This window comes from Silurus meridionalis, chromosome 5, assembly GCF_014805685.1.
Source record: "Silurus meridionalis isolate SWU-2019-XX chromosome 5, ASM1480568v1, whole genome shotgun sequence".
NCBI lineage: Eukaryota > Metazoa > Chordata > Actinopteri > Siluriformes > Siluridae > Silurus > Silurus meridionalis.
In genome coordinates, this window is record NC_060888.1 from 13,759,896 (window position 1) to 13,783,622 (window position 23,727).

General features: G+C 35.9%; 1 protein-coding gene across 8 annotated transcripts in view; it reads left to right on the forward strand.

Annotated features, from left to right (window-relative positions):
* The window catches only part of ablim3 (actin binding LIM protein family, member 3), a 54,856-nt gene extending 33,485 nt beyond the window's left edge, over positions 1-21,371 (forward strand). Inside the window, exons 7-22 of one of the 8 annotated variants that reach the window (XM_046849211.1) lie at positions 4,328-4,415; positions 5,759-5,889; positions 6,728-6,883; positions 8,254-8,283; positions 8,404-8,533; positions 8,989-9,087; positions 9,628-9,678; positions 14,252-14,386; positions 14,993-15,063; positions 15,151-15,304; positions 16,864-16,893; positions 17,258-17,313; positions 17,409-17,469; positions 17,580-17,587; positions 18,460-18,540; positions 19,855-21,371. In XM_046849211.1, the coding sequence (XP_046705167.1) occupies positions 4,328-4,415; positions 5,759-5,889; positions 6,728-6,883; positions 8,254-8,283; positions 8,404-8,533; positions 8,989-9,087; positions 9,628-9,678; positions 14,252-14,386; positions 14,993-15,063; positions 15,151-15,304; positions 16,864-16,893; positions 17,258-17,313; positions 17,409-17,469; positions 17,580-17,587; positions 18,460-18,540; positions 19,855-19,968 (1,395 nt within the window). In that variant the 3' untranslated portion in view covers positions 19,969-21,371. The remainder of the gene's footprint in view (positions 1-4,327; positions 4,416-5,758; positions 5,890-6,727; positions 6,884-8,253; positions 8,284-8,403; positions 8,534-8,988; positions 9,088-9,627; positions 9,679-14,251; positions 14,387-14,992; positions 15,064-15,150; positions 15,305-16,863; positions 16,894-17,257; positions 17,314-17,408; positions 17,470-17,579; positions 17,588-18,459; positions 18,541-19,854) is intronic. The other 7 variants (XM_046849212.1, XM_046849213.1, XM_046849214.1 and 4 more) reach the window with 7 other exon arrangements.
* The last annotated feature ends 2,356 nt before the right edge of the window (positions 21,372-23,727 follow it).

Consider the following 23,727-nt stretch of genomic DNA (forward strand, 5'->3'; position numbering starts at 1 on the left):
TTTCAGTTTATATTTTGAAAGGTTTAATTCTTCTTTTCCCATACGTGAATGGTGTTGGGGACAGTTCATGTGCAAGTTGTTTAATTGATCAATTATTGATTAAAGGCTAGTTTATTAAAGTACTTTTCATTTTACAACCATTTGTTTTTAAAACATAAAAAACATTTTTTAAACAATATGTACAGTAGTTCCTCTGTTTGTTCAAAAACAGAGAAAATTTTCAAACTGATCCAGACTTGGCCTAAGGCAGTACATGGCTATAAAAAGATCAAACACTAAATATGAAGAGATGAATGTGTTAGTCCAGAGAGACAGTGTGATAAGAGTTGCTTTTTCGAAGCACAGCTCTCCAGCACACTCTAAACAGGCAGTTATTGGCATTACCATAAACAGAGAACACCGAAAAAGGACTCAGGGGAGAGGAGTTCAGAAAGGAGAACACAGAGAGATGGTTAATGAGGCAGTGAGAGACAGAGAGATAAAGAGGAGGAAGGAGTATATTGAATGTGTGAACACAGTGAGAAAGCGGTGAGGGAGAAAACCACTGCACAAAAAGAGAATGATTTGGTGCCACTATGTGCTTCGCAGACCTTATTTTAAAGCAACAGGGTGTAAGATTTTTGAATTTCTATGGGAGAAAAATGCTTTTGCAAGCTATTTGCAGAAGAACAAAGCCTGCTTTGTGTCAGCATGTATTTTAGCTACCATCATCCAGTTAGGCCTTACTGTGATTGCCCGATAAAGCAGCACTGTGCATTGAAACAAAACAAAACAAAAATTTATCACATGGTATTTACCGACAGCTGTTTGTTCTCCTGTTTGTCAAAAATGTTTTGTATTAAACAAATACTGTTAGCCAGCTAGATTCCAACCCTCAATAGTGGTTAAAAGGATATATCTCAGGTGATTGGAGGGCTTGAATCACTTTTGTTCAATATGACTGAATTTAAAATACAAGCTTATACGGTTATCTGCTAACTATCTATAAAACGTTCTTTAGAAATAAAAAAAGATATGTAGGAAATGTATTTGAGTATGATAAATATTTGGGACTACTTACCGTATTTTTCGTAATATAAGCCGCTACTTTTTTCCCATGTTTTGAACCCCGCGGCTTAAACAACGAAGCGGCTTATTTATTTATTTTTTAGACCAATGAAATTTCTGAACGGAAACGAAAAAACGCACCTCACCTGTGTTCTGGTCTGCACGCCATCAGGAGAAAAAACTTTTTTTTAAACGTACGACGATGCCATCAGGTAAACTCCCGAGAGAAATAGTTGTGAAAGGAAGGAGGAAGACAGTGAACAATGACTTTCTTGGTAGGCTACTGTTTAGATACAAGCCGTTGGAACACGTTGAGTCTGGGTCATGGGATAGCGCGCTAACTCCAGTTGCAACAGAAATCATATAAGCATAGACAGGTTTCCAAAACTCGTGCTTTTTTATTTTTCTTGGCAACATCGTTACGGGTTAGTCAAAGAAACTTAGAAACGAGCATCAGAAAATAATAAGGACATAATCCTCGGTCTTGCACACATGCAGTAATAGCGGAAAAATGCGGCGGCAGCCTATTCCCAATATACCGCTACGCTCCTAAAGGAAGCGCAACGTATTACACCCGTTACACTGTGTAACAGACACTGTCTTTCATTAAAGCCTGTGTAAAGTTCATTAGTTTCAGTGTAGACATTAAACTGCGACTTATTTATGTTTAAAATAAAAATGTTTGTCAAATTCAGTGGGTGCGGCTTATATATGGGTGCACTTTATAGTCCGGAAATTACGGTATTTACACTTAAGAAGTAGCTGACCTTAACCTTAACTATTTTGTTACAACCAGCAATATTTATTTTTTACATGACCAAAGGACTAAGACTTGATCTTGGACCCTTAGTTCCAGTAAGGGAAATTCTAGTGCTTTCTGGACAATTGTGAGCTTCCAATTTGAGGAAGGTGTGTCGTTTACATTAATGGCATTTGGCAGACAACCTTATCCAGAGCAATTTACAATGATCCAATTAATACAACTGAGAAGTGTATGGCCAAGGCCTCAAGGGCTCTGTAGGCAGGATACATACACTTTCTTTTAATAGCCCAATGTCTTAACTGCTGAGGTTCCAGTTCCCTGCATGATAAGATGTCCACATATTTTGGCTACATAATGTAAAGGAGTTGATATTTAAATAAAACAAATGTGATGCTATTACATCTTTAAAGATAATAAGGAGAAACCTTTAAACAAATATTTTCTTATAGAAAGACTGACAAAAAAAACAAAGCCAACTGTGATAAAAGAGAAATAGGAAACACTATAGACGATATAAAAAAGAGGTCGCCAAAAAAAACGTGAGATAATTTGTGGTGTGAGACACATTTGCAATCTGATGTCAACATTATGAGGTATCTGATGAAGTACAAACAGATGAGCAGTGATATGATTTTGCAGCACATACAGTATGTACAGTTTCAGGCTGATTATGCTTAAGAGTGTCACATTTAAGCACTTCTGCTCCTTTTTCACCTTGAAGCACATCTTGTACATTTTTCCATATCAGTAATTTGTGTATAAGCACATGCACACTTGTACTCTATGTGACACTATCGTAAGTGGCTCCTGTAAGTGCTTAGTGTTCTAGTGGGTGTTCTGTTGGGTTATTTATAGCTAGTAGGACAAAGACTGATGGAAAGACATGACATTTAAAAAAAAAAAAAAGGACTTAAAGTGTCTATGGATAGGATTAGATTCTTCAAGTTTCTTGAATTGTACTGGATGGATTAACTGCATACTTTCAAAGGATACTGTCTCATTTCCTTATTTAATATTTGTTAAAAGCACTGGTGTTGGGATGGGTTGATTTCTATGCTCATCAAACCATTAAGTGTGTCCTCGTGCCCTGTGGATGAGGCAGATCATTCCCTTAAAAATATAAATTTCTTCTTCTTTATGGTTGATTGTCAGACAAACATTATATTGATTCACAGTGATGCTTTCAATCAAACATTTCCCAAGTAATAACATTCTAGTATTTTTCATATTATAGGCTAAGTTGGCTAGACAGAAGCCCTTTGTCATAAAATTAACAGCCACACAGGTATCAGTATCAGTATCATGTTATGGAACTAATTGTCTTCAACTTGGATTGATGTTCTAGTCAAGAAAGACTCACTGATCAGTCAACAGACAAAAAAAAATGGAATGTCCTAACTCCCAGATCTAAATCTTATCAAAAACATGTGGAAGAGTGCTGCACACAGGAGTTCATTTCATAATCTCATTTATAGATCTGGAGAATTTCTGCAAAAAAAAAGTAAAATCAGGATATACTAAGCAGGTACTTAAGAGTGTTATATAACAAAAAGTACTTGTATCCTGGTTTCAAATCTTTTTTTCTTTAAAATATTACTATAAAATTTTTTCATCTACATTTTGTTGGTTGCCATATCATATTACATATGGAAAAAGATTAAATGTGATTTAACTATTGAATGTGATTGAAACGAGTATAATCCGTACAATGAGTATAATCGGTAAAGTGGGTATTATTCGTACAGTAAGTATAATCCTTAGGATTGGAACAAGGGACTAGAACCAGCGGGGAATGCTGGCGGTCAGGAATCCAGTTGGTCACTGTAGTCAACAGGTAGATCCTAAAGCGAGTGAGGTCGGTGCGTGGGCTTATAAAGGGGACCAGGTAATGCGGAACAGGTGTCAGCGATTAGCACCGGGAGTAGCTGAGAGAGAGCAGCGGAGGAGGGCGTGAGGATCCCTGACATTACTCCCCCTCCAGAGTCAGCTCTTGACACCCCAAACTTTTGTGGGCAGGCAGCGACATTACAACATTATTTTCCCGGCCAGTCAGTGGTACAACGTCCCCTGGCCCTGGAGCAGAGCGGCGCGCTCAGCGGAACTCTGGAGCAGATCGGCACCTTTGGCGGAACTCACAAACTGAGCGGCACCCCCCAGTGAGAAGAGATGGCTGGGCGATGGCCCCAGTGGAATTTGGAGGCTGGGCGGTGTACTTCGTGGGGCTTGGAGACTGGAGCTTGGGTTGGCGCTTCCTGATGTTGGTAATCCGGTCTGGGGTCTTCCCAGAACGGAGGGGATTGAAAAGAATAGCTAAACACATTCTGTAAAATCCAACATGTAAACATGAGGTTCATCAATATGGGAACCGCCATCAAAAGCATGACAGACAGACCCTGAAATATATTGAAAGAATTATGCTAAGAGCTATTGCATTTATCATCGCAATTACCATTATTACAGGTTTGACAATTTAAGGTGATGTGATGTGATGTTTCCCTTTCTCTTCCCTCTCTCCAGGCTGGAGGGAAGCATTATCACCCTACATGTGCTCGCTGTGCCCGATGTCAATTGATGTTTACGGAAGGAGAAGAGATGTACCTGACAGGTGAGGAAACTGCCAAATTCATTAAAAGATCAATTTACAATAGAGAATCTAAGAATCATATAAACATGTTATTAGAGGACATACATATATTGAGTACTGCATATAAAGGGCATAAGATGTTTCTTCTCTTATACTACTGTGAAAAAAGCGAATATGAAGGATGAAGATTTCCTCCTGGCCCCTACATAATTATCATACATGATTAATGATTCTTCCCTGTGAGAGAAACATGGTGGCTCAGAAAAAAACCTTTGAAATGGACTATAATTAAACCCTGTGACTACAAATAATTTGAATGTAGTGAAAATTCTCATGTTCTCATATGTATTTGTTTCTCCTTATTTGTTAACATAAACATTATTTACATAAGGTAAGGTAAGTAATTACACATGACAGACCTTTTGGAAGTCATGAATACCCTGAACAGGATGTGCTGCAGCAATAACACACAAATGGATTGCATTATTTTTGTATGGAGTCTGGAGTGCGTTATACTACAGCGTCTAATACCACTTGTACTACAGTGATTTGCCACAGATTACAATGTTTAATGTATTAATTTATTTTATTCATGTTCAAAACTTTGCACATTTACATTTTTGATACTTAAATTGAATGTTATTGTTCCTTATATTTTAGTTAAAATCTCTCTCTCGCTCTCTCTCTCTCTCTCTCTCTCTCTCTCTCTCTCTCTCTCTCTCTCTCTCTCTGTGATTTTCTTTTTATTAATTTTTATTAGTCTTAGATTATATGGTGCCTCTGCTGTACGACGCTTGTGTATGATCTTTAATAGTAAAACAATAACCTATTAGAATGAACACATTAATATTGTTTTCATCTTACATGCCAAACGTGTGTGATGTTATACCTAAAGTATATTAGGCTTAATTTTTTATTGTGTGTTTTTTTGTATATAGAGTATATGTGTAGCATGTTGGCTACATAAAAACACACACACACCCACACCCACACACACACACACACACATGTTATATACAGTTATATACAGGAGCAACATTAATGTATAACATCTTAGTCAACATGCTCTGAGATTTTTTAAAGTCAAATTAGCAAACCTACTTTCAGCATATTTAATATGCAATAAGAGAAAAAGTGGCATCTGCAAAAATGCAAGAATATAAATATACTAAAAATAATTATAAATTTGCTCGGAATATGCTGCATAATGCTGCATGAGTGATATAATAGCCATAAAACACTGATCAAGTATTAATAATGAATTAGAGAGCACAAATGCTTACATCTAACTAATGATTTAGCACTATACTAATCTTTATCCTAAATAGGATTGTGTAAAACAAGATGTTATCTGTCCCTCTCAGGTTCTGAGGTTTGGCATCCTGCATGTAAGCAGGCGGCTAGAGCAGAGAGGAAGCTCAGAGTGCGGCGCATGTCGGAGACATCCATTTCACCCCCAGGGTCCAGCATCAGTTCACCTAGCCGAGTCATATGTGTAAGAATATAATTGCTGTTTGACTCAGTGAGGGAAAGTAGACTAACTTTAGTCAAATAAAAAGGTTTGCATTTAACATGATATGCAAACAATAGTTAGTAATAACTTTTATTTATGGTGTATATTTGCATGATATCAAGTATATAAGTATAATTGTACAAAATACAATGTATGAAATACAAAATACGAAGCCAATTTGGTAACAATTGGTCAGTATAACCGTCACATATTTCCAAGACATGCAACCAATGACATTGCTCGCAAACAGCTGAAGAGATTTGTTTTCACTTAAATGTGTCTATTATTTTATAAATATATAAATAATTTTATAATAGCAACAACTGATATCAATATAAGGAATAGTGGATATACTACTTTTTTTGGTGGTGTATTTGTATAAGCAGTCATGAGCAGAACTGGGGATTAAAGAAATCATGAAATTACATGAAAATATTCGATTTGGCAGCACAAATTGTTAAAGATAATAAAACAGAATTAAAGTAAAATGTGCATATAGTTTCCACCTGTGTGATGGATAAGCATAAATTATGACATAATATTTATGCCAGATGTATTTCTGTCATATGTTCAAACCTTTTGGATTGTGCCATGCTGAACACAACCAAGGTTTGAGTTCGGTGTGTTTTCTTTGCTATGTGATGGGAAACAAAAACATTGGCTGCCTCATGAGGAGTGAAAGTTTATAGAACTTTCAGACTCACTACTAAAGTGAAGCACAATGTTGTTTTTAACATTAGCGTTTGTGTTCTCATTACATTTTGACGTTTTAGTGTTTGTATGTGCGTGTGTATGTCTGTCCTGTGCCCCTTTTCTTCAGGCCAGAGTGGAGAATGAGATCCTAGAGTACAAAGATCTGGCTGCATTGCCTAAGGTTAAGGCCATTTACGATCTGCAGAGGCCTGAATTCTTAACCTATGAGCCATATTACAGGTTCTACTCGGACGACAGGCTAGAGCGCCTCAGCTTCGGCGAGGTACTGCGCTAGTGGCACTTTAGCCCTGTGCTGTGTCTCTTTCCAGCATGCCACTCCTAGGTGTAGAGCAGCTAACCCAATCTAGTGTAGCTTAACAAAGCCTGGCCCAATGTTCCCAACATGCTTATGTCTGTGTCTTTTCTGTTTGTCTGTTCAGTGCATGCTGATTGCAGAATAGGCAAAGTTGACAAATGCATGTGTTATTTTCACACATACTGTATCTGAAGAAAACCAGTTCCCCATATTTGTCTGTTGAGATTTTTTTTTTTAAGTATGTGATCTTTTTCTGCATGCATATACAGTATATGGAACTTCTGTTATTGCCAATTTAAGATATTCTGGTTTTTATTTTTTATATATATATATATATATATATATATATATATATATATATATATATATATATATATATATATATATATATAGAATGGATAATGTATAATCCTATATGCTGTAATATAATACACAGTCTAAATAGTAAATAATGCTCAATACATGAAGTATATGCCATAATTTTAACATTAGTTTGTATTTTAAATGTTTTAATTAGTATTGGGTCTTGATATTGCCAATGTTTTCTGTGGCCAGGAGTCCAAGAGAGTAAAATTGGCCATGCTGTCAGGGCGGAAGGGGATTCGTATTTTTTCCCCAATTAATCACAATGACATTAGCCATGTCATGGGTGCCTGTGAGCTCATGCATACGGTAGCTGACAGACAGCACTTTCCACCAAGTCTGTTATGCCACCCCCTGATGTTGCATTGGCAGCATTTCGAAAAAAAAAAAAAAGATGTAGTCAGCTGGCTTCACGTGTCTCAGAGGTAGCATGTGGTTGTCTTTAGGCTCTGGTTGATAGTTGTCATGTGATGGGAAAACATAGGAAATTGGCCATGATTACTATTGAGAAAATAGTAAACAGAAGTAAAACATAATTACTGTTTTTAACAGTGTTTTCTATATATTATTATAACCTGCTGTTGTTGTAGAATTTGTGTCAGCACTTTCCAAAATAGTTTATTTTAGAATAAATCAGTGTTGTGAGTGTGGACACATTTGTCCTTGCCAACCATGCCTCTGCAGCAGAAGCATTTTGCTGTTTATTCGGTTCATTAAAGACAATCCCTCTCAATAGCCTTCACAAATAGGCTGGTGTGAAATGCTGCTTCCATCCACTGGAGATTTTTTGTTATTAAAGTTTCTGATGTAAGTGGGATATTGAGACTGTAGAAAACCTCTTTTTTACTTAATGATAAGTAGATTTAAGCACAAGTATTAATAAATCGGTATTTATATTCACAAAAACACGTAATTCACAAGTTAATATGTGAATTTATCTTACTGTTTGTATGTCTGTCTCATGGCCTCAACAGTCACTGGGCACACTTTCACCTTATTCTCAGGTAATAAGCCTCGTCTTGAAATATTTTGTTGGCCAGTTCACATTTACAGATTAAGCTCAAGTATACTCTGTATTGAAAGAGGTTAATCAGCACAACAATAATAAATTTTCTTTCGGGCAGGACATGTATGACAATGTAGATCTGAGGCAGAGGCGGTCCTCCAGTCCCGGCTATATTGATTCTCCTACCTACAGTCGGCAGAGCATGTCACCTCTGCTGCCTCGCTCTCCACAGCATTACTATCGATATGGTGAGTCACTGCAAAAAAGCTCTTGTGCATGTGCACATGTGTACTAGTGATGTACAGTGCAAAGAACAATTATAAAGGCTGCATCTGAAAAGAAATGTGCATGAACTGTGCATGTTTACAGACAGGATAAGCATGTTAATTATTACTTCTGGAATGAATAAAAACCTAAGAAATGTAACCAAATCAACAATAAGTGGATAATAAATGGATGGCTTTGAAACAAATGATTGACAATCCATTGCTTGTTGCCTTTTCTGTTTATTTTGGTTTCGCTTTGCTATATTTGGCTCAGTACACAGTTCCTACTGAAATGCCTACCATATAATCCCAGTCTAATTTTGTGAGCAGAGAAATTGCCGGCTCTGTGCCGTGATAGAGTGAATGAGAGGGTTGGGTGATATCTTTTCATTCATGCTTTGCCTCTGTCACTCTCATTGGCTGGGGGTTTGGCACAGGCACTGAAAGTGGCAGAAGCTCACCCTGTTACTCGCAGCTGGAGGCCAGGTCCAGCACACCCACTACGAATCAAGCACCGAAGCATTTCCATGTGCCAGGTATGCCACAAAGCCACACCATTGCTTTTAAAGCCCCTGGCAACACAGTTTAAATTATAGATCTGCTTTGTAATAAGCATTTCCTGTGGTAGATTTAAGATTTAATTTAAGATTTAATTATAATTAAAACGTGCTTTTACCAACGTTCTAGTACTAGAAAAGCATCTATGACAACAGGAAAAGGAATGATAACGGACAAAGTAAAGAAATTCAAAATACATTTCATTTGACACAAGTCTTGAGTCATAGCATACAGCATATATACAAGTGGTTTTGCTTTTTAAAAAATGTTGACAGTGGCTTTAACATCATTCTGCTTTTTAACTTTCTATTCATCATGCTGAGCCAGAATGCTTTTAGCATCCAGTGATGATGGCTCTTTTTTCAGCTCTATAGCTCATGTTTATAGTGTCCTCAACACACTTTCTAAAAACATAGAATGTGCAGAGGAAATACACATGATCTTAAATCCTGTTTCTTTTTCCTTTTCCTCATCGGTCTCTCCTTTGTTTCATCTCTCACTTCTCTTTTTCTTCTCAGCAACAGGAGAGCCTAACATCTACCGGAAGCCCCCCATCTATAAGAGACATGGTAGTGTTCTCGGCCTACCCTGTTCCTCAGTCTTGGCTTTTGGCCACTAGGAAATTTGTGCTGGATTAGGGTTAGATATTCTTTTAGTTTAACACCAGGGTGCAGATTAACAAAGGAGTAAAGCATTGCTGTAGATTTGTATGCTATTTTGAGAGTCTTCAGCAGAAATGGCCAGAGCACTATATAGTTTATGTTTTCATTATTAACCTACAATTAAGTTGAGTTGAATTGAGCACACTGACAAATGCAACCACCAAGAACTTAAAAGGTGCTATCAATTCTGATTGTTAACACAAGCCAAACAACACAAAAATAGAATTGCCATGTGGTTTGGTGGTTAGGTGAAAATTGCTTTCACTTTGTGTAGCTGGCCTTACTCTTGGTCGAGAAGCTTTGTGGGCCAGTTTTTGTGCAGTGCAGTTACAGTGGCATACTTCTTAAAATATAATGTAAGCTTTGTAAATATTTTTCCAATATAAAGGTCACGCCTTATTCTGTCTTTGTGGCATTTAATAAGGTCTTCGTTGAGCCAATTTTGTACAGATAGGTGACAAATTAAAAGTCCAAATGAAAGCTCTGTTATGCTGTGGGCTGCAGTTTTCTGCCAAAGTTTTGTCCAACTATTTTTTTTTTTTTTTTGGAGGGAATGGTCATTGCAAAGTAATACAAAGTTATTTTGTGAGATTACATTACAAAACATTCCTCTCATGCTGCACGTGATTTTTTCATTGGATATAATGGATATGAAAATTACTTAACCCATGTGCTATAGTTTACACATGAGGGCCAACCCTAATTGAACACCTATGGGTGATATTGACAGTGCAATAGACAACTATTATCAAAGCACTAACTGGGGAAAAAATCTTTTGTACGAATGTTCATTTCTCCACTATAGCTCCAGAGATTTGTAGAATCTGTGCCACTGAAGATGCTTTAATTAGTCACCTGTCTGTATTTTTGTGTGTGGAGTTTGTATAGTAGATTTTTCCAGTGTGAGCTTATGTAATTGTGCTTTGCCAGTACAGGCTTGTGACATTTTATTAACAACAGAGACCCGGTTTACACCTGGGCATTTCATGCATCTTGAGAACCAGGATTATATCCAGATTTAAATTTAGTAGGAAAAAAAAACCTTTTAGCAGCATGTGGGTTTATAAGGCCAATAACAATTACACAGAATCGTGCCATGTCAGAGACAATAAAGTTAGAAAACAAGAGTCCTATTAGAGTAAGGTTATTATACCCTATCATAGTTTTTTTTATTTTTATTTTCATGTAATTTGTCAATGTCTGTTTGGCATGAGGTTTAAAAAAAATGATCAACCGATGGAAAGTAGCACCATCCTACTCATCGCTTATTTAGTACTGTCAATAAGTACTGTAATTTAGTACTAAATAAGTACCTTTACATTAGCACATGCATGTAGTTATCTAATGATCCAATCATGTGGCAGCAACACAATTAATAAAGTGTAGATACAGGTTAAAAGCTTCTGTGATTTTGATTGTTGCCTGAATTATGGTACTAGAAGAGCTAAATCAGTGGTCCCCAACCTCCGGCCTGCGGACCGGCACTGGTCCATGGAGCAATTGGTACCACACAGAAAGAATACATAACTTACACTATTTCCGTTTTATTTATTATCTGATTCTAAACGATGTTTTATTTTGGAAAATTACTGGATTTTCTCCACCACATCTGTCTATATGACTCACTCTTGATGCATGTCATGATGCTTGCCTCGGTCACGTCTTACCTCCATCTGCTACCTTCTTAAAGGGGCTGCTCCAGCCACTAACACATAGTACATTACCGCAAAATTGGAACCCCAAGCTAGCAAAATGAACAAAGAAAAAAACACAGTGGATTAACGTTTATTATTATATTTAGAAAATGCCAGTTTTTATGCCGGGCGTATTGTTTTATTTTGTTGCATTTATCCGCCACACCTTAAAGGTCGGTCGGTGAAAATATTGTCCGACATTAAACCGGTCCATGAAAACATTGTCCGACATTAAACCAGTCCGTGGTGCAAAAAAGGTTGGGGACCACTGGGCTAAATTGAATATTTCTGAAATTGCTGATCACCTGAGATTTTTACACACAATAGTCCCAAGTGGTTCATCAAACAAAAAACATTTTGGAAATTTGGAAATGTTTTGTTGATATGAGAGGTCAGACGAAAGTGGCCAGATTGGTTCCAGCTGCCAAGTAGGTTATAGTTATTTTAAAATAATCACACTCTTAGAATGCACAAAACATTGATTATGAGTTGGATGGGCTACAACAAGAGAAGATAACATGCTTGTTATAATAACATAATAACACGCTTGTTAGTCAAGAAGGGAAATCTGAATTTCGATAGCTTGTTTCTGACAGGCACAGAAACTGATGTACTCTTCTACTGTTGCATACTGTGATGCTTTTTTTATAGCACTATTTAACAATAGTCATATTCTTAAATCAGCTTTACACAGATAAAGCAGTAATAAAAGAATGTATACGTTTTTTTCTGCATTTTCCGTTCACTACAGAAATAAATAGTGATTATTTGAGTTACTATAGACTCCCTAACCCTGTCAAAAGGCTGTTTCAGCTGAGAAACCAAGGAGATCTCCAACATTCAAGGAGATCAGCATTGTCTGAACCACTCTGATACCAACATTCATGGAAGGGTAATTTCCTGAATCGGATGTTGTGAACATTAACCAAAGGTTTTGACCCTGATTTTTGCACTGTGCTGCTGCTACATAATTTGGCTGATTAGATGACTGGATGAATGTGCAAGTGGACAGTGGCTATATGTTTTACTTTTTTAGGTTCATTTTAGATTTGTATAAATCTTTTGCAGAAAAGTGACATAGAGGCTAAAGTCACCAATATGGAGAACATTAGAAAACACGCAAATAAGACAAAAGTGTTTGGCATTAAGAAATCAGGCAGTGGCTATTAAACATATCTACTTAAGTCAAATTGTTAATATCAAGAACTTTTATATAAGAACTAATCAACCTGCCTGGAAGAGAATCGAAGTGTGTATTGTCCCCAGGTGCAGTGAAGAAGATAGTTTAATAGTTTCTTTAATTGAGCCATTAATGTAACCATCTCAACAGTTCTTGACCCTTGACTGGACCTGGTTCAATGGCAGATGAAAAAAAAATATATATTGTATTTTTTTTTAAAGAAAAGGTCATTCATTACGCATTGTTAATTAATTAGTGGCAAACAGTATTGATGGAAATGCACAGTACATAATTTCCATTTTCATTCAATATTAAAGCATTACAAAATAAAATACAGATTTCATGTTGTTGTTTTTTTATTGTTGAAATCTATTGTGTGGTCTTCTGTTACAATTTTCCTTTTATTATTTTTCATTGTTGTTATAAATCATAACTCACAAAAGACCTTCAACTGTCAAAAACAAAAACAGTATGAAATCTGAGAATATTTTATGTATTTGTAATACTGAACTTTAATATTAATCTGCATAATTCTGTTTTCTCATGTGAAAATAAAATCTATAGGTCCTGCAAGAAACCCAATAATCCATTAGGGGTTTTTTTTTTGCATATTTTCACTATTGGTCAGAATTTTATTAGCTTGAATAATGGACAGGCATTCGTTAACGTAATAGTGATATACACAACAAAATACATATGTAGACTGATATTTTAGAAAAGTATTAATGCTACTGAGCAGTGATATTACAACAGATTTATTCACATCACAAGCCTGTAATGAATTCCTCAAACAGAATTGTTTGTTTCCCATATGGAGGACAGATGACAGAAACAGATGGATGTAGCAGTAAGATCTTTTCCCATTAGCATATTTACACTATGCTAAATTCATATTAGAGCTCATACTGTTTTACTTCTGTTTCTATCTTCCTCATGTGGGCATGAAAGTTAACATTTACAGACTGTTTTTCATAGGTTGCAAATAATTCCCTTTTTCTGTTTTTTTTTTTCTGTTTTTTTTTTTTTTAATTTCTTATCACATTAATAAATATTCCCTCCACACTTCTGATGTACTTTCCTCAACCATTTACCCTGTAAGTACAATTCACTCGTCAGCATCATTTGTCCATACCCGTCTGTACTTGTCTTTCATTATTTTGTTATTCCTGTCCATCCTCCTACCTTCTGTCTTTCTAATTTTGTATATCTTTTATTTGGCTGCTTTATTCTAATCACAGTAAATGACTTTTGATCAGTCTTGGAGAAATGATTCAAAAGCAATTACATTTTTTTAGTTGAATAAACTTTGAGATATTTTGTCAGAGCAGCTTAGCCTCAACAATGGTCATTTAGTCTTTAAGAGTGCTGAGTCATTTAAGCTTTTGGAGCTTTTTTTTTTTGCCATTTTTCATTTAGGAGTGAATAATGTCCTTTTCTACTCCCGTAGAAAACGTTTTTTTAACGGAAGTAGACCATGGTGTGCTTTTTCTCGTCCATTTGTCTTTGTGTAATTTTAATTGTAAGGCTCAGCAATTCAGTTGTATTCATTCAATAGAAATAGATGTATCCTGATAAATATTAGCTTTTCTGACCTCCCTCTGTACAGACAATCGGGATATAGCCACAAAGAGCAAGACCAGTGAAGATATCCTTCAGTCAACCAGGTTCTCAACAGCCTACTCACCTGAGCACTACCAGCACACCCAATCTGATTACTTCCAGAGCCCTGTGTCCCCTAAATGTAGGTATCTAATGATATACTTGAATAAATTTGTTGCTGTACTAAGCTGAAAATTATACCAGATATGTTTCAATGCCACTGATGTGTTACATAAGTACAAATAGCAACTTTTTGATCAATTAACACCTCACACATTGCATATCATATAAACATGCTTCATTTTTTTTTACCATCAGTTCCCTAATATTCACTGGCAATGAAACATAAGAAATGTAATTGGTTAATTTTTTAATTTATCTATGATACATTATACATGCTATCAGGCAGTGAAATGAGATATGTAAAAGGCAATGAAATGAGAAATGAAATAAATTGTTTTTCTATATATGTCTTTTTATGTTTTTTTATGTCTAGTTTCCCCTGAACTATAAAACAATATAAAACTGCAGGTTACAGAATTATAATGTTATGATTGTAAATAAAGCTTCTTTGTCAGCAGTCTCCAAAATTTAGAGGATGCGGAAATTCAAGTTGTAGTGATAAGCAGTGGCTGTTTTTCAAGCAGAAGCACAAACTGCTTTAATGAGTCATGTAAGAGCAAATCCTCTTGAGCTGCTTGCATTTTTCATCCATTCATTTAACATCTAGATTCTCTCACTCGCACAGCTTTACGTATTCCACGAAGAAGATTCTCATCAGGAGGAGAGGAAGATGGGTGGAATTATGGTCTTCAAAGAGTATGAAACTATTTCTCCCTCCTTCTCTCACTGTTTTGTTCCATCTTTATTTCAACAGTTAAAAAACAAACGCTCTCACCTTTTCAGATCCAGGGTGGGATTGGCAGGATGATCCTGAAGGAAGAGATGAAAGCCCGCTCTGGTTCATATGACAACGACCCCTGGGGCAGTACACGGAACTCCCGCACTGGGAGCAAGGAGACTCTGCATAACACCAGCTACAACACCATCATCAATGGCTGTAAGAACATTAACTGCTTATGTTGTGTAATACAGAACTCTAGATAATTATATAGTTCTGAGGATATTCTGCCAAGAGTTCTTGGTTACCAAGAATTGTTTAAACAATCACATATCAGATACCAGGTATTATCAGTCATTCTGTTTGCTGATATCCTTACATTTCTAAACACAAGAAGTGCTCATGAGAAATAATATATCATTATATAAATAAATGCACCACTTTGTATTTCACAAGTGTTTTTCTTTACAGCATTGGAGTTAATTTCCGTTGTTGCGGAAAAAGCCCATTTCTCCCTGAAGGTCTTAAATCACAAACACACTCAGGGGAGAGCTAACAGGAAAAAAATGCATGCAGGCCAGGTTGTAGATTACTCAGTATGTTGATCAGCTGTGTATAGTCGCAGACAGTCACAGGCAAATTACAGTTCATGGTGTTAGTTGATGAAATTGCACTGAGGTGCCTTGTTAAGCAGTGATGCCCTGGCACACTTTACTGCAGTTTCTTTGAGAGCAGAGTAAAAATTCAGACACCAAACCCATCAAAATAGTAATGTTAGGCTGTTTTCCTTTCTCTCGCTGCCACTTTTTTCTTTCTTTGTCTCCCTCTCCTTGCACACTCTCTGTCCCTCCTTTGTGTCGCTTTCTGTTGCTTTCTCCTCGCATGCGTATGTGACCTGCTCTCCTCATTTCTATTTCTGTGTGCCTCTTGGGAAAGTGCACAAAACAGCTGAATTTTTCCCTGCACACTTTTCATCTCTCTCTCTCTCTCTCTCTCTCTCTCTCTCTCTCTCTCTCTCTCTCTCTCTCTCTCTCTCTCTCTCTCATTTCTCCTCACTCACTCCTGATCTTTGTTACTTTTGCTTTTGCAACTGTGGTCACTTAATATATTTTTCTGCATCTAAGGTGAGATGCAGGTTAAGATCTTTTGTTAGAACACTTCCAGGAAATTAGACGGAGTGAATGTCAAAAAAGAAAACAAAGAAAAATTATAAGAATCTTGTTCAAGTCAGAAGGTGTCGGATGAGTTGTTAGCTCCTCTTAATATTTAATACATGCAATGTATGGACTATTAGTATTATAGATAATCTTGAGGTCAAAGCCAGGTCGGTTTAATTAATAAATAAGATCAGGTGACTTTTGATTTTTCTTTGTTACTGTACTTATAAACCATTTATTCTTAACTTATAATCACCTACATCATGTCTTCTAATGAAAATGAATTTCTCAATTTGATATAGGGCAAGCATACTATACTGTGTTCTATTACTTCGTGAAGTATTGGTAAAGTATGTGTTCTAGTAGTGAGACAATATAGACTATAGAGATAATATTAATAGAGTGGTTGTGATCTCTACAAAATAGTAGTCTGGTCTGTACGGAATAGCTTAAACAAAAAAAACAGTGCCGTGCTTAAGTTAAAAACACACACACAAAAAAAAATGCATTCCATGACTGGAACAGCTTTGTCTGTGTCATTACGATATGTCCTGCATGAATATCATTTCATAAAGATCAAGACTCCATGGTGAGGTGTCACAATTCTGTGTTCTTTTTCAGCTCCGCAGACACTCTATCCAGCTGAAAATGGTGAGAATTTAGTACAATGCTTCTTTTCTTCATATTTATTTGATAACAATAAGCATGATTCGATTAAAATAACCGGGAGGTGGTGGGGATTTAGTAGGAGAGTATTAGAACAAAAGCAGGTCATGTGTGATTTCTCGATCTAGGTGTTCATAGTTCATCTGGGGATTAAGCAATACAGGGCACAGTTTTGGGAATATAGGAGTTGTAATCTTAATTGAAGGGTTTGGTGGAAGGGCTGCAAGAGATGTAACATTAGCGTTTTTGAACAACTCCCCCTACTGTCCACTTTCATTTAGAGAAAAACTTGCTGGCATTTTGATTTCATGCTATTCAGTGCCTGCTCTTTGGATCTTTTTTTTTTTAGAGTATATATCAAAATCGGCCTCATTACCAGGGTATGGCAGAAATGGACTGCACAGGGTAATATGTAACAAGTGGATGAATACAAATGCATATCATATTGCTTTGTAAATAGAGTATTTTAAACATTGTGAATAATAATGTTTGTTTTCCAGCAGCAAAATACAGACTACTTTCAGTATGACAGTGGCAATGAGGTCAACTGGGGAATCAGAGGTTAGTTAGAATTATAGTCATTTAAATGCAATGGCAGGTTATAATACTTTTTTGTGATGAACAGAATCTAACAGAGTATTTCCTGTCTCTTGCGTATTTTTGTTTTGCAGAATACAAGGTGAGTCCTGAGGCCATTCTAAAACAGACACAGTCTCTAAGCAAAAGTATATAGAGAGGTGAATTACAGTACTCCAGCATGATGAGCTCAAAGCAACAACAGTAGAACAGGAAAATCAGTTTGTCTTTGCATTAAATTATGTTGATGAATGGTTAATTCTGTGTGGTTACCCAGGGCTCATGGGGTAATTAAGAGCTGACCTCAGAACAAAAATGCCACCATGTAGTCTGAGAAAGACCCCTGTCTTTGTACCAGTTACTGTATTGTTGTGGTGAAATGAAATTTTTTAGACAAAAGAGGCTTAACATCCAAGAAAATCCAATTTGTCTTTCCTCATTCCTGAGAATAATATTAAAAACTGGTAAAAATAACTATTTGAAAGAAATGAAAGAAATGTAAATGAAAGAACATGCAAGTGGAAATATCTTAAATATAGTCACATGTATGTACTATCTCCTGTCTTGAGAATAAAATTAAACAAATATAAAAATTATTAATATGAACTCATTCCAAGCTTGAAATAGTCCTGTTTTATTGGCAGATATATTATTTGAGTACCTTTTCAATATAGAACTGTCTGTCTATGCATACAATTCCAACAGTATTGTCAAATTTGCCACCAAAAAACTGGCACTTAATTTGCAAGTGTGTGTAAAAACATATTTTCAATATCAAATACATATGTAAATGTTAGTTGCAGTGATGATAGCCATAGCTTGTATGAACAAAATGTAATATTATCCATGAGCTATAGTGCTTAGTGCTATGTTTATTTTTCACAAGTATATCTAATATATTAATTAATTTATAAAAATCTTTTATCATAAAATGTACAGGTACATAATGTGTGATTAATGCAACTCTCCGAACAGGTTTACCCATATGAGGCACTGATTGTGACCACCAGGGGGCGAAATAGGCTGCCAAAAGACGTGGATAGAGCGAGACTGGAAGTAAGTCATTGTGAAATTTTATTCTTTAAACACTTCAAGCAGGTTATCCAGTTCAAGACATTTGAAGGCCCTAGGCAAAATTTATATTGGAGGCCCCCCAAGCTTCCTTCCTGCCACCTTTTCAAAATAAATAAAGAACTTGAAACAAGTATAATCTATAACCTTTTTTGTTTATACAAAACCTGTAATGAGTACTTTTATATATTTGCTTGAATGTGCATATTAATTCAGCTTGATTAACCATGGCCACTTGTTTAATGTCATGAGCTAAGCTACACTGTAAAATAATAATTTGTTTTGATAATGTTTTTCTCATACTTTAAAATGCTAACTTTAGTTTAAGATTATACTTTTATTATACATTACTCACATAGATACACTGACTAAATCATCCAGAGCTTTTATTCATTTGTTCAGTAATTTATTTACAGTAACACAATGACCCACTTTTTGGGACAATGAACATATATGCCTACTCTGTACAGTAAAATGGAGGTGGGGGGTTTAAATGTCATTTTCATCAAGCTGGATATGGACATAATTTCCCCCTCCTACTGAAGCGATATAGACTATAGACTATAGATAAAGTAATATAAATCATATTACCTATACCCACTTAAGGTGGTAGCTCAGTGGTTAAGGTGCTGGGTTACTGATCAGAAGGTCGGAAGTTCAAGCCCTGGTACCGGCAAGCTGCCACTCTTGGGCCCTTAAGCAAGGCCCTTAACCCTCTGTACTCCAAGGGCACCGTTTTATGGCCGACCCTGCGCTCTGACCCCAGCTTCCGAACAAGCTGGAATATGACAAGAACGAATTTCAATGTGTTGTAATGTATATGTGACAAATAATGGCTAGTCTAAATATGCACTATATAACCAAATCAACAGTGGAAGTGAAAGAGACAAACTACTAAGCAGAAAGGAGAGTTAGCTTTTTCAATTGTATTTGTATGCTTACATTTTATTTATTCGGTAAATACAACACAAATTATTTGAAAACTAAAAAATAGTCAGTATGAAGTAGGCTATTATAATAATGTAAATATCACCTGAGTTTATAAGATATACTGTACAGTTGAGACACTTTTTGGATAAATAAACAATGCTCTAGCCTTCCTGTGATTTGCTGAACTTTTACTTTTTCTTTAGTATTTTTAAAGTCGTCATGGCACTCGATGTGTTTTGAACTTAGAATAAACCGTCTGCAAAACATAATAAATAATGATCAATGATGCACTGCATACAGAGACAAACCTGTGAATATTTGTCTTATGACATATGAATTCACACTCTTTTAATTCGATGTGTCTTTCAGAGGCACCTATCTCCTGAGGAATTCTACCAGGTTTTTGGCATGACCATGGCTGAGTTTGACCGACTGGCACTGTGGAAGAGGAATGAGATGAAGAAACAGGCTAGGCTGTTCTAAACATTCCTGCTTCCTACATGCAGAAAAAGAGACACCTGTCCAGAAGCAGCCGAAATGATGCTACCTTTTTCTGCCACACACTCCTCAAGTTCACTGAGCAACAGTAAAATCCAGTGCTGCTGAACATGTGCCAGGCACATATGTAGTATTAAATGGGCTATGATCACTGAGGAAGGAAGAAAACAAGGCAGGAAGCGAAAAAGACAGAGAGCAACAGTTCTAAAATAATAAGGAAAGCATGAAGTCATGTTAGATTCTTGTCCCATTTCTTAGTGACAAGAATAGAGATTGAAATGTAAAAAAAAATTAATTGGAGTTTTGCCTTATATTTTGTGTTAACTTATGCACCAGCAGAGTGACTAGAATGTAGACACTATATTAATAACATAATCTTTTTTGGTTCCTCGCTTGTATATTACACTTGAAAACTAATATCTTGTTTTACTTTATGGACCATTTTTTGTCTACAATGGAAATACACACCTAAATTACATTAAGGTAAATGGAAACAGGCAAAATTTGCCAATAAACACTAAAACCAAAGTCTCAGTACCATGTGTGATGTAACTAGAAACAAAAAGGAGGGCTTAAATACTACAGATGCTATAGATGATAAAGGTCCTGGGTTTAAACATATGAATGTAAATTGTTTTCAACAAATACAATTATTTAATAGACCCAGTCTAAAATGTGAAAACTTTTGTAATGTAGCAGTAGTTATGAGTGACGAGGTCATTTGCTTCTAGGCAAGCTTAAGGAATATTCACATGCACACACAGCATTAAAACACATCAGGAGTAAATTAACGGATTATGGTGCAATTTCTTGTTGTTGTTTTTTTTTTTATCTCTCCATCATTTAAATGTGTCTCTTTTTAAAATGGGGAATGTGATATTTTTTGAGCAGCAATCTGATTTGTAAAGTTTTGGTTTATGCCGTGTTTGTTACTACTCATTCCACAAGCAGGATTATCAACTTTGGACAATCAGAAGGGTCTCAAATAATGTTGTTTTACTGAAATGGATTTGCTACAAATTAAAAAGAAAATGTATTGCACTTAAGTGGGACCCAGTACTAAAGTCTGTAATACCACTTGATAATTGTAAGTATTGTGTAGATTATGTTACAACTCACCGGTTCAGTTGTCACTTTTTTTTTCTTCTTGGTTTATTTGTTTGTTTTGTTGTTGGTTTGTTTCTTTTGTTTTGAGGCCACTGGAATGTTCTAAAGTGTTATACCAACTTTACAGTAGTCAGTGGGAGAGTAAACATATTTTTTAATGCTTTCTTTTTTAAACAGTATAACTACCTATCATGTTAACTTTATTTATTTGTCAGCGGGTACAACTAGCTATGTAGCTCACGTCTATTTAAATAAAGCTGGTTTTCTGTTGTATTTTGAAATTGTTTGCCCTTATTAAGGAAGATTCACTTTCTGAGATTCAGAACTCTAATTAGGTAGATATGGAACTGTAGTTCCATCAACCACAGATAAGCAACAGGAGCATTGTGAAACGAATAATTACCAACTGATGCACAGTCCAACCAAGGTCATGTAGTGACATCTAACAGCTAGCAAAAAAATGTATAAAAAACAACTGTGCGCCTGCACTTATTTATAATAATTAAGAATAATTGCAGACTCACAGTGGTATTTATTGTAAACGTTCATATGTCACTATGCAGGTCAGTGGTTACAGTTAAGCTAATTGGATAAGCTAAGCTACTGGATGAACTAACTAGGCATATTGTTCATAAAACAATAGCTATACACACCATGGTCAGTCTACAGTCTGTACTAGACCAGGAACACTAGGCATGAGGCTGGAATATACTTTATGTGAGATGACAGAGTCCATTGCAGATTCACATTTTTAGCCAATGAGCCTGGCAACATGTTTTTTGACTGTGGAAGGAAACAAGAGAGCATGGATGAAACCCACAGGAAGCATAGAATGTGTAACTACACAAAGACAATAACTCAAGCTCAGGATCAAATCAGGGACCTTGGATCTGAAAGGCAGCAATGCTACCCACTGTTCTTCTATGCCAGTTATTTTCTGCATAACACCATTTTCTTCTATTTATGCATAGTGCAGACAGCCAGCAGATCTCGTTGTAGTGCCCAACAAGGTTGGAAATACTTGTAGAGGAATTTTGGGGAACTCCTTTATGCAGAATACTTTAAGCTCTTTTATATTATTAGGCTTATGCCTGGTGAATAACTTCTTCAATTCAGACCACATGTTTTTAGTTGAGTTCAAAGTCACTGACTGATATGATCATTGACTTTATGTTTCTTTAATCATTTCTTTGTTATTTTAGATACAAGTTTGGCACGTCTAGCTATTTTTGGCCAATGTTTGTGAATGAAATACCCTGCTAGTGAATAGAATTTATTCTATTCCCATGAACTACTTATATATTAAAATGGGTAATCCTTTTTCTTTTCATATACAGTCCTTGTTTTTCAACAAACATGTTGACAGTGCACATGACTAAAGTTTGATTTTGGACCACAACACAATGCTTCTTTTGAAATGCTCCCAGGAAGGGCCTTATTTTAAATGCTTTCACAAATTATAATTAAACACTTAACTAATGCTGTCATAAGCAAGAGAAAACCAGACAGAAGGCCCTGTTACAGGAAATGACTAGCTGGTGTAATGCTACTTTAAAAGTTTTCACTGAAGGGTGAATATTAAAGCTTCTTCTGTGTGGAAATTATAAATTAACAGCTTTTACTTAAACTGAAATGATATTCCTATTTTTTTATCCTTTACTTTGCAATGGTAATAGTTAAGTATTATTGGTATTGTCTGTTAATAAATATATGTAATGTAGTATAAATAAACATTTAGAGTATAAATATAAGTAATATAACTACAGCATTTGTAAAGTCCATTTCCATAATGAAGAGTCTGTTTGGAAACAGTGCAGGTTTATGTATAGGCTAGAATGTAATTTCATGGTATTCAAGACAGTTCTCTCATTTCTTAACCCCAACACAGACATTTATTACATCAACTTAAATTACACGTTCATACATTCTTCAAAATGCCAGAATTGAAATAAAAGTTTATAATACAGTTTTTCAAATAAATAAATAAATAAACAAATAAATAAAAGGTCTTTGCAGGGGTCTTTGCCGATTTCACCATGTGCTTGAATGGCCCAACCTCCTCTGAGATCATCACATCAATTTTTATAGCATACACAGAAAAACAGTTGGTCTGTGAATCAGACGCTGTCCAAATAGCATCGCATTGCATAATCAGCACATATCAATAAATAATCTGTTGAGTCACTGGCATTAAATGTATAAAAACTATTTAGTAGTTACTGGTATATAGAAATGTAAAATATAATTTATTACTAATTAGGCAACGCTAGATGTTTTTCCATTCATATTTGTTTTCTTGACTGCTAGATTCTCAGTGGTGAGTAGCACAGACAAAGATGACCTTGCTCAAATCTCACCATCTGTTCTGGATGGCAGATCTGTTCCAACAACAAAGTAAAATATGCAGTAAGAGCCAAAGTCTTAAAAGCCATCTTGGGCCACAAGTAGGTCACCTTCTTGCTAAAATCCTATATATTTTGGGCAAAATCAATGGCATGTTGCAAGGGCAGAACTGGCCCCAGAGAACAGTGTTGAAAGTGTTGGCTCAACTTATAATTTGTAACTCTAGGGTCTAACCCTTAGGAGGGGCTTAGCCCCACAGTGTATTATGTGCAGAGAGGATGAATGAACGCAGTT